Consider the following 11,856-nt stretch of genomic DNA (forward strand, 5'->3'; position numbering starts at 1 on the left):
TTAAAAGTTCTTTTAGAACTAAAAGGACTTTTGAGAAGGACTTTTCCATCCAAACACTATCTAGAAGTCGGGAGAAGGAGAAAAGGAATCCCAAACACTATGGAAATAAGTTCTTTTGAAGCTTTTTTTGTCTTCAAAAAGGAGAAAAGAAGAAGTTATAATTTGTGACTTTTTGATTTTGAAAATTCCTTCTGAGAAGGAGAAGGAGAAAAGGTAACCCAAACACCCCCGTCGTCTTCAATGCCAAAAGTACCATCAATTCAAAGAGGTGAGTTGCTTGTGTGCGTATACGAACCAATTCTCAGCTTTGGGGGTAAATACACAATGTTGTGCGGAATCTAATTTAGATCATTTAGGGTTTTTTGATTTCTCATGCTTACATTCACTTATAATTATGTGGGTTTCGTTTTTAAACCACCGAGGCTAAACGGATGTGGGGAGCGTGGATGGGATCATGAAAGGCTACGTGGGCCGTGGTGAGCATGGTACACCGCCCCCTTATAAATCCATGTGTGGTGAGCATGGATATTCCTACGTAGACCACGAGCCTCTTTAAAGAAATTGAGGAATTTGATTGGTGGTGGAGGATGGTGAGAGTCATGGACCATACCATATAAGATTGTGGATGAGGATGATGAATGTAGATGGAGTGATATAGCAATGACGTGGATAGTGGTGATGATGATTAGAAACATCACCACACCACATAGCTTGAAAGCAAAGTAGGTGTATAGAGGCTCATGAAGTAACCATTTAACAAACCAATAAGAGCATGTAAAATTTCGATAGATTCATATCCGTAATTTTGACAAAACCACGGTAATGGTTTATGTAATTTACTTTTTTATTATTCATGTTTAACTTTAGCAAAAGAAAGAAATGTAATGACAACCGAAGTAACAAATTACAACCACTAAAACATAAACCACACATCAGCTAAATTATTTATCAGCCCATTAGATAAAGACATCTTAGTTTAGAAACTTGGTTTTAATAAGGCTCAATGTGTTTTGACTTTTGATTCCAAAACCCGATGCGTGATGCGCAATGTGCAATGTGCGCACATTATGTACCTACATGAGGCGCTCCTTATTAAAAAGAAAATACTAAAAAGTTATAGGTAACGTTTCAAACTTTAAAACATTAAAATATAGGATTCTCATCTAGTCAGATTTGTTCATTCAATAGTCTAATTTGTTCAAAAACTCAAACCCATTGCTCAATCAATGGGCAAATTTGTTCAAAACATATTTGAAAAACTAAGATTCATTGCAGTCGGGTCCAATTTGTTTAAACACTGGTCAACACTCAACTGTGACTCAGCATTAGACTGCATCATGAAATCGCATCGCACAATGCAATTTCATCACCGCATCATGTGATGTGCGCATTATGCAACCTTGATACGCAATTTAAAACCAAGAATAGAAATACTTGTATCCGACATCAAAATCATCCAACCTGACCAACCAGTGGGTCAAGAGTTGTGAAAATAAAACAGCTGACAGGTAAGAAAAATCCACATAGGCACGGGGTCACGTCAAGAAAAATTGACATCATGCGAGATTCAAAGCCCCAAGAAATAAAAGACTGGCTAATTAAAAAAACGGTTGCCTCTAAACATAGTACCAATGCAAACTCCATTAATTTGATAATCTCAATGTTGTTAAGACAAAACTATGATTCTCTCACTGTCACTCCCCCTACCTACCAACACCTGTAGCATCAAATGTACCTTCATGACACTAGCGGTTGGCTTCAGACTCCATCCTCGCATTAACTGCTTTATAACATTGGAGGCTACAAAGAGGTAGGTTTGATTTCGAATCTCGATACTTGTACGCATTGGTACAATCTGGTCCAGCGCATTTTTCCCTTGGAGGAGGATAACTGCATTATAATTTAAATTACATATAACAATCAGAAAACATTTGGTTTTGAACCGTTATAAAATAGAATGTTTTATACTCACCAGGTGGGTTTGGGGTCAAAAATATGAGGCAGGCCAATATTTTCAGCAAATGCAACAGTAGTTCCAGTTGGCCCCATAACAGTTCGAATAGTGCTCGGTGCTAGCGTTTTTGCATTGGCAGCCTTTTCCTGATAAAATGAAAATTATAACATTAGTTTGATTCCACATAACCAGTGTGTAGTTTCACAAATCTATTTTGAGTTTAAAAACGAATAATTTTCTGTCACAAATCTATTTAACTTAAAACAAAATAGTTTCTGTTAAAATATTCTATCAAGAATCAGAGGGTGACACATACCTGAGCCAACTCTTCCTGGCGCTTCTTTAGTTTGTCTTCTCGTTTCTTCCGACTTGAATCTTGACCAAGTATCTTCCTGATTGCTTCAGCCTAAACAGTTTTCGCTATGCAATGAGAAAAAAAAGCAAGAAAATATAAAATGTAACTGAAACGTTGGTCAAAGCAAGTCAAACCTCTGATTCCCGAGCTGCTTTCTCATTCTGAATCCTGCGCCTTTCAGCAGCCTCAGCTTTCTTAAGTTGCTGCTCCACTTCTGTAAGTTTCTCTTTTTGCTCTGTATATATTTAGGGCAAAATCCACAAAACATATTATGAACCCGTAGACATTGTTATGAAAACAGTTTACATGATTTAGAAGAAAAACTTACTTCGAGGAGGGGCAGGTGGCAATCCATTTGGAAACTCGATTTGAGTAGCAGCAGATGCGGAATCCCGACCAGAAAGTAGGGCCCGTTGGCGTGAAGTGAGGGTTGTTTCCTTCTTGGTTTCATTTGGAGAATCGGGAGAATCCTTCCTCGGTTTCTTTCCTTTATTTCCTTCATTTTCATGATCAGATAATACCAAATCTTCCTCCTCGTAATCGGTATCAGCAGATACACTATCCCTACCTGATCTCAACACGCTCGGATCTTCTTTAGAAACCCTAGAAAGACTCCTGTGTTTCTTACTCGACTCATCGTCATAATCTCTGCTTGCAGCAGCAACCCTAACCGTCTTGAGTTTTTCAAGATACCGTATCTCATCGTCGTCTTCTTCTTCAATGAAATCACCATCTAGGACCCGTTTCTTCGGTATCCTTTTGCTCTTCCGGGCCCGATCCGATTTCTCTTTTGCTCCCGAATTCTTGCCCATTGAAGTGTTTTCTCTCCCGAGAGTAAAGCCGCCCTTTGAGAAATCCTTCCAAGGAATCCCTTGTAAACCGATCTTTTTACTTAGGGCAGGAGAATCGTCTTCGTCGGAATTGTCCTAATTTTATTAATCGAATTTAAGTTAATACACGAATTAATTAAAAAGAAAGCTTTAAATGACAATAATTACATTTTGAAAGAAAATATAAATTTTCCATAATGCCCCCTAAATCTCATTTTGAGCGTGATAAAAGATTCCGATGTATCAAACTAATTTCAAAGCCAATGTGCAATTCCAAAAAAAAAAAAAAAAAAAATTGTATAGTATTGTGAATAAGTTTTGATAGTGTTTGGGTATTTCGGTCTAAGGTTGCGCTTAAAATCCATACCCATAACACCGGGGTATCAAACCCATACCCATAGTGACACCTGACCATAAACATATACACCCTAAGTAAACAAAAGGCTCGACTCAAGTTAAAATAACAATATCATGATTAGCTAAAGATACTTCAGATGAATGGAACACAAAGACAATTAAACAAAATGTTATATGTTTAAGCGAAAGTCACTTCCAATTGACAAATAAAGCAAGTATGACATACCTGTAGTATTAATTTTGGCCTGGAACGAGAGGAATCTAAAGATCCTGAATTCTTTGAAGCTCCAAAACTGGTGTTGGGTTGAATAGTCCGAGTCACACCACCTACCTTAAGTTTGACTTTCTTTAATTTGTTATCATTTCCACCTTCATTTGCATCTATCAAACCTCCATTACTATTATATTTCCCATCATTCATTTGAGCTCTCTTACGTGAGTATTCACCTTCCGTTTTAGTAGCACATTGATTAAGATTAAATACTTTTCTCTTAGGATTAGCATCAACAGCATTCTCATCGCTCGATATCTTTCCAGCATCATCTGATGGTGTTGATGATAGAGATGCATGATCATGATTTTCAGGTAAAGCTTGAACCTCTGGTTTAGGCCTTCTGCAGGTTTGTGTCCTCTTTTTTCTAAAGGTATTCCCGATGCCGTCAAACAGAGGACCTCCCACCAACTCGTCCATTTTGCTCCGTTTTTAGCCAACAATTAAATGTTGGCAAAAATCACCCACATGGAAGCCCAGTAATGCAGCAAATTGGAATGCTATATGCCCCTAAAGAGATACAAATATTAAATGATAAGTATCATATTCACTGCATGCTAATTTCTTAAAAGTAACGAAATTTAGATACATACGGTTGTGCAGAGTAAATATGTTCTTGTGAGTTATGGGTTTAACATATTGAAAAAAATTGCAAATACAATACGCAAAACCTAGTAAACACTCCCTTTTCCATAGATATACAAATTCCACACGAGCCCATTAGCTGATTATGAGCTACTCAATTTATTATAGAAAGAAAGCATTAAAAGTCTGCTTATAATTTGAGAGTAATGAAGATTTGAAAAAGAATATGTAATTACGTATACAGATGGTTTACAGAGTTATTGTGTATATCTACTGTTTTTGCGCGAGTTAACCGTTAAAGTGAAATTTTAATGTAAAAGTACCATATATATTATTTATGATATTTTTACATTAAAACTTTCACTTTAACCGTTAACAGCGCAAAAAATAGTAGATGGGTTATACATTTATTAAATATATAATATATAATCCGTCTGCCAACAAAGAATCGAGAATTTGAAATTAACGTATGTATCATAACGCACGCATATCAACAGATATTCTCACACAATCACCACATACGGTTTATTACGTAACTCGACAGAACATTAAAACTGTAGGATACCGTTAATGCACATAATGCTTATACATTGTCACAAAGACACACATTCAACAGTAACATAACATAACAGCAACTGATCATTCATACCAATGACTATTTCCGCATTGTCGAAATATGAGAACCTGTCACCGATACAAGTGGTTTTACAGATTTATTGTGTCTATCTACTATTTTTGCGCGAGTTAACCGTTAAAGTGAAAGTTTTAATGTAAAATACCATAAATATATAACCCACGCGCCAACAAAGAAACAGAAATTTAAAATCAATGTATATATAATAACTTCACACATATTAACGGATATCCCGAGTCCTGACACATTCACGACATACAGATCATTAAGTGACTCGATAGAACATCAAAAACCGTAGGATACCGTTAGGCGTTAACGCACATAATGCTTATACATTGTCATAAAACAAAACATTCAACAATAACATAACCAAACAACAACTGATTAGTCATGCTAATGACATTAGTACCACATTATCGAAAAACAAAAAGAAGTAGCCAACGCCTACACTTGTTTCCAAAGTCAATTCCATTACTTCCGACACGAAAACAACTTACTACAAATTCGACACAATCTCGGGCTATTTGTGGCGCTTTTATACAAGCTTTAATGCGGTTACCAAATCGTCCCTATAAAGTTGTAAATCCATATGACATCAATTTCGAAATTCAACCACAGCATACAACCGATGTGTGATAGTTTTTTAACAACCAGATGAACGAGAAGTAGTGCTGAATGCACATAAAATAAACAAACTCGTTCCAAATTCCAATCAATCAGTTCCGTATATAATAATCAAACACACAATTCCCGCTAAAACCATAACAAAAACCAATCAACAACATCACACATTACAAACACAACAAAACCCCCAAAATTGAAACAAATCCAGCTTGTGATGCACACATTAAGCCGATCAAACAGCAACACAACAACCATGAACACATACAGAAGCTGAATTACAACAACAGGCGAAACAATTACACAATTACCTGACGAAACGAACAGAAACTGAAACTGGAACCGCTTCGATCGCCGTAGGAAAGTCGAAACCCTTGCGAGATAACAGAAGAGGTAGCGTAAGATAGAGAGGATATAGAGAGAGAGAGGTATAGAGATAGAGAGAGAGAGAGTAGAAGTAAAATAAAACGGATGGATGGATGGATTATATAAACGGGGTGAAGGTGAATTGGGGAAATTAGGGTTTGGGTATTTGGGGGTGAGGAGGGGTAATGAGTGTAGTGGTAAAGAGAGGGATGAGATGGTCGTAATCTTCTCCATTTTTTTCATTTCTTATCACACAGCCCCTGCGAGTGATTTTGTTTCTTGGGTTACACCCGGATCCGTGACCCGTTTGTGTATGACCCGCCCGTATTTCTCTCTCTTGCCTCGTTTCTTCCTGATCGCTTGCTTCTCGTTTCTTCTCTCTTTCTAGTCCTTTTTTCTGAAAGTATATGCGTACGTTAAGTGCCTATGCACATCCGGCTTATTCTAGCACCGCCGTCGCTATCTCACATGCCTTATTTGCCTAGTGAAAAGGATAATTTATCACTTGTGAATTGTGGTTTTTTTATTTAGACTTGTTTAAATATTTTAAAAGTGTTTATTAATATTATATTATATAACTATTAAAGTGGCTAATTTAGTAATACAATCTCTTTGGTCTTTTTTCATGTATTGTTTCAAGATAGTTGGCTTTTCTTAGCTTTCGGTTAAACAAGATGGCCTTTTCTTTTATCTTCTCGCTTGAGAGTCATGTAAGTTTTATGATTGCGCCTCTGTAAGATGTGCTTCTTATTCTAAGACCATCCCATAGTCCTGCAATAAGCATGGAATCATTGTTGGCTTCTATTTTGTTTGGTTTTTAGGACTTGTTTTATTCGAATGATGAATTGTTCGTTTCATATCCTATACAGTAAACTCCAGACTAGGATGCTATATCATTTTATTGTAATTTGTGTTAACTTTGTTTGAGTAATACTATTACCATTCTATCATGGTATCAAAGCCTTGGGCTCGATTGTTCAAATTGGTCGACTAGTTATGCTACTTCATCATATCAATCACGATTTAGGTTTAATCAAACATGTGTTCGCTTAGTAAATCACAATTTGAGTTTTCTCTGTTATTTAATTCAGCAACTACTGTATTTGGATTTAACACTTGGTTTCTAGGGCTTTTTTATACCCTAGCCTGTCAACGTTGGCCTCTATTTCAGGTTCTAATCAACTTAACTTGTTAGTGATTTATTTCCCTATGTTGGAGTTGTAGTAATTTCAAGACTTGTTTTTTAATCCTTGAACCCTAAGTAAAGGTTTAGTTGGCTTGTTTTTGGTTGTTCGTTCTATTAGTTTATGTTTTGCCTATAAGTTCCTTTCAACTTTGTAGTAATTTCAAGACTTGTTTTTTAATCCTTAACCCTAAGTAAAGGTTTAGTTGGCTTGTTTTTGGTTGTTCGTTCTATTAGTTTATGTTTTGCCTATAAGTTCCTTTCAACTTTTTTTTATTGAGGGAGTACACTTGTCACACCCTGATTTCCCGGTGGGCCACTTGGGGTTTATGCATAACGATTGATATCAGTAATTCACATAGCACAGCGGAAGTCTGGAATTTTAAATTATATATTACAAAGTACAATAGTGTCCGGAAGTTCAAAAATAATTATATAGACTGAATTGTACTTAAAAGACCCACGGGCGGATCGGAAATAACAAAAGGAAACTTTAGACTAATAGGTCTCGCATGGAGTCGCAAATTCCAATATGCTTAGACCGAGCAGCTCCAGCCTATTCCGTATTTGCTACACCTACACTCCGCGCTTAGGTCGTGGCCACTTGCAATTAAGCGAGCCGAGGATATCCAGGACACGGTCGCATTAACCCTCAATATTTAAGTTATCAAGCAAAACAGATTAAACGGGTTATTTAAATTTTAAGCATCATTCGCCCATGATTTAATACCCGACCAAGCGGCTAATGTCGTATCCCAAGCCCGTATAGGGAAAATAGGCTAAGAGTATTTACCTGAGCTTATCTTTACAAATCAAAGATATTTAAGCACAACCGTAATCAAAACAACATAAACACAGGCGCAATTTACTGGAGACTCCTAGTCTGGAATGGATGGAATTATGATCCTTTAGAATGTTAATGGGTCTTATTTCAAGTCATCTGACTTGGACCGGTTAACTTTAATAAATAGGCACGGTTCACTAGATTAAGCGGAGACCGGGTAGAATGTGGTTTATACCCTTACGAGTACAAGGACTCGTATAATATGGGTCAAACAACCATACATTCTGATTATAACTTATTTGGAAAGGTTTAGACCCGATTCGGCTAACGTATATAAACTATGCTATATAAGTCAACCGTACGCGTATATGTGGAATCAGGTAGTCAAATGGGTCTATGATAATTCCAATATGCCAGAACATAATTTATTACGTTACCACGTCAGTTTCAAACTCAGATTGTATGTTTATTATGTTTTAAAATCAATCTATGTGAAAAAAGGGCATTTTAGGCATTATCTAGGCATAATATGTGGACTTTGCATAAAACCCGACATATGAGATGATCAGAAGGTATAACCCATAGGGTTATTTCCTATAATAATATGATCATATTACAACCCTTAATCAGTATTTAAACTATCTCAAACGGGTCAGAATCGAAAGTCAAAGAAGAAGTCAAATTGTTTGACTTTCGGTTGCGAACCTAGCATTAAGCAGAAAATGACGAGTTGGACATGATCTAACATGTCCTAATATGTTATATAAACTGTTATAATGTTAAAATTTAAGGTTAAGAGTTCATTTAACATGAATTACGAAAATCTACGTTTTTTACTTTTATTTAATAAAACTTTGACCCGTCATTTCACTAAGTTAACATGATCTTCTGAAGGTGCCCTTATAAGGGATTAATACCTTCGTTATTACGATCACGTAGCCATGTTCGATACGAATTTTGGCTTGACCGAAATGGTTATAACCGAACGTCAAAGCAAAAGTCAATTTGATTGACTTTTGGCTGATAACTAGCCTATAGATGAAACAAGACTAAGTTAGAACATTTACAAGTGTTCAAGAGAGTGTTAAAACTCCAGGAGGGAGGCATCTATAGATCAGAAGCTGCTCCAGAGAGATAGAGAAAAATAGAAGTGAAGGTGCAAGTTGGCAAGTGCAAGAATGGGCTCTATTTATAGTTGATCAAGACTCGCAAGGTGATGCTAAGTGTCACAAGGCTTCCCTGGAGTTGATTAGTGTCCTCTTAGGTGGAGGAAGCAGAAGAAAGTGGCAATCCCCACACTTGAGGTCAAATTTGTCCTCAATGCGTAGGAATAAGAGCTTTTAAAAACGCACAAGGGATGTGACACGGCCAACCTCCCAAACTTCACCCCGGACAAAATATACAAAGTACACTCCACTTACTAACTAATAATCAAAGCTAAAAAGAAGCATATGCACCTGGTTTTCGCCCATTCCTCGTGTGCTCTTCATTCTTCAACGAAAATGGCCGTCCTCGTGAAAGTAGTGTACCTACAAGGCTTAACCCTCGTGTAGAAGCAAACTTCTCACAACCATCAAAACTTAGTAGTTAAACCAGTTTTACCATTTTAATAAAGAATTTACCAAGCTATGTTTTTATTCAACTTTGATTTTTTTTTGTGGAAAAGAAAATTTTACAACAACAACAAACCTAACTCACTTTCATAGGAATCACGACGGCATTTAGGTATGCACACAAGCCCTTTACACCTCCTGATAGCTCGGGAGGACGAGTAGGTCTTGTGAGGGTTAAATAGGGAACACAACCAAAAAGTTCATTTAGCTACTAAAAAAATGCAAAAAGAAAGATGATACAAAAATATAAAAGAAAAACTAAAATAAAAGAAAAGATGAAAAGAACTAAAAATAGTATACAATAACAATAAACATACCACCTCATGGTGGTCGAACGGGGTGCATGTCGCCTACACACTCTTCCACACCACTCATTGGTGATTCATACCACTTAGTCCCAAATGGACCAAACTTCCTAAACTCCTCTTCTTCCCTCTTTTCTTGAGGTGACTTCTTCGCCTTCTTCTTCTTGACCGACTTTTTCTTCGATTCTCCAAACCTACCAACCATATCACATATTTTTTTGTTTGGACTAATATCCTCCTTAGGACAATTATCCTCACCGAGCAGGTTAGTAATTTAGGAAATACATTCAAGATCAATTCCCAGTCCCCAAATTTCATGCTTACCGTTCCTGTTGCATAATTTATTATGGCATTCGCAGTTGCAAGGAACGGTTTACCCAGTATCACTATCGGTTGTGTGTCTTCAACACAACCAACATAGTCAACTACCAAAAGGTCAACTGGGTAATAGCAATCTTCAACCTTCACTATCACATCTTCCACCATCCCCCTTGGATGCATGGGAGTCTGATTGGCCAACACCACGGGGCTGTTAAACTTTTTCAAAGGTCCAAAATCATATTGGTCGTACAGACTTCCAGGCAAGATACTCACACAAGCTCCAAGATCTAGGAGCCCCCTCTTAATTTTAAATTTACCAATTTGGATTGGAATAAGAGGGTCCCTCGATTCTTGAGCTTTTTGGGGGAGAGCACTCGATAAAATGACACTTACATGAGAAATTAAATCAAATTGTCTAGGTAATTTGTTGTGTCGTTTTCAGTGTTCAATTTTTTTAAACATTCTACATGAGCCGGGACCTGTTTAATATCATTAAGTAATGACAATTTAATTTTTTTCTTGTTTAAAATTATCCCACCTCTCATCCTTTGGTGGGTTCCGTTTTTCAAACTTTGATGCGTTAATTGGTTTTAATAGAACTAACGGGTATGGGATGGTATTAAACTCCACACCCATATCATCGGCCTTAACATGCAATTCATTTAAACAACTTTCACAAAAAGAATTTTTTGACTTATTTTTTTTTTTCAATTTTAGGTTGTGAAATTGTTTCTTGCTCATGGTTGCTTTCATCAATAAAATCCTCCACTACACCATCAACAAGTTGTGGTGGTGGAGTACTCTCAACACTACAAACCTCATCATTTGAAAGAAGACTTACCGCATTAATGTGCACATTCCTCATATTATTCGTGCTTGAACTTTGATGCTTCGGGTTCACTGTAGTGTTGCTTGGGAGTCTTCCTCCACTTTATTTGAGTTGGGCCACATCTTCCGCTAATTGACCCACTTGCCTCGCCAAAGCCTCATGAGATTTATCCCTCATCTCATTCGCCTTCTTCATTTCTTTGATGTTGTTATTTGATTCCTTCACCACACTCAATAGCGCATCAATCTTTGCATTCAACTCATCAACACCGCCTTGGTTGTTCACCGACCCGTTACCATCACCACCATTTTGTAATTCCTTTGGTAACCCCCTTGGTTACCACCTTAGCGATTTTGGTAAGATGAACCACCTTGATTACCCGCTTGAAAGTTTTGGTTCATTTGGTTTGAGGCGTTACCATACCTAAAATTAGGATGGTTCCTTAAACCCGGGTGATAAGTGTTGTAGTTCATACCAAATTGTTTTCCGTATCCATACACTTGATTCACCTCGTCAGTGGTTTGAGCTATGTTCACTTGATAATTCTCGGCCCGGTGATCGACGTCACTACAATCTTCACAAACGGCAAATTTCACCGCCCCCACATCTTTCTTCTTCATACGTGCCAACTCCCGTTCTAATGTTTCAATCTGATCCTTAGAACTAGCATCACGGTCAGGCTAAGACCTTGAGACTGGATGCTTTTTGGATCGGTCCGCCATCGCAAATGCCATGGAGTTTTTACTCATTCTCTAAAAAAAATCCCAATCGTCTTCCTCATGGTTGTTCAACAATGTTCCTTTGCTTGCGGATAGCAGATACTTGTGGTCTTCCGAATCCAAGCCCCT

General features: G+C 37.2%; 1 protein-coding gene across 1 annotated transcript; it reads right to left on the bottom strand.

Annotated features, from left to right (window-relative positions):
* Positions 1 to 1,566: 1,566 nt before the first annotated feature.
* LOC110936367 lies at positions 1,567 to 6,363 on the bottom strand. Its single transcript, XM_022178735.2, has 7 exons — positions 5,919 to 6,363; positions 3,723 to 4,277; positions 2,638 to 3,235; positions 2,444 to 2,544; positions 2,271 to 2,360; positions 1,973 to 2,100; positions 1,567 to 1,890 (listed from the first exon to the last, which is right to left on the bottom strand). The coding sequence occupies exons 2-7, from the start codon at positions 4,185 to 4,187 to the stop codon at positions 1,746 to 1,748; spliced, it is 1,527 nt and encodes a 508-aa protein (XP_022034427.1). The 5' UTR covers positions 4,188 to 4,277; positions 5,919 to 6,363; the 3' UTR covers positions 1,567 to 1,745.
* Between the last annotated feature and the right edge of the window lie 5,493 nt (positions 6,364 to 11,856).

This window comes from Helianthus annuus, chromosome 4 (assembly GCF_002127325.2).
Source record: "Helianthus annuus cultivar XRQ/B chromosome 4, HanXRQr2.0-SUNRISE, whole genome shotgun sequence".
NCBI lineage: Eukaryota > Viridiplantae > Streptophyta > Magnoliopsida > Asterales > Asteraceae > Helianthus > Helianthus annuus.

Bases quoted from the DNA above. Each gene is read 5' to 3' on its own strand.
- LOC110936367 (XM_022178735.2), bottom strand. From the start codon at position 4,187: ATGGACGAGTTGGTGGGAGGTCCTCTGTTTGACGGCATCGGGAATACC. The intron at 3,236-3,722 runs GTATGTCATACT...TAATAAAATTAG, and splicing joins GGCCAAAATTAATACTACAG to GACAATTCCGACGAAGACGA. The intron at 2,101-2,270 runs GTATGTGTCACC...TCATTTTATCAG, and splicing joins GCCAGGAAGAGTTGGCTCAG to GAAAAGGCTGCCAATGCAAA.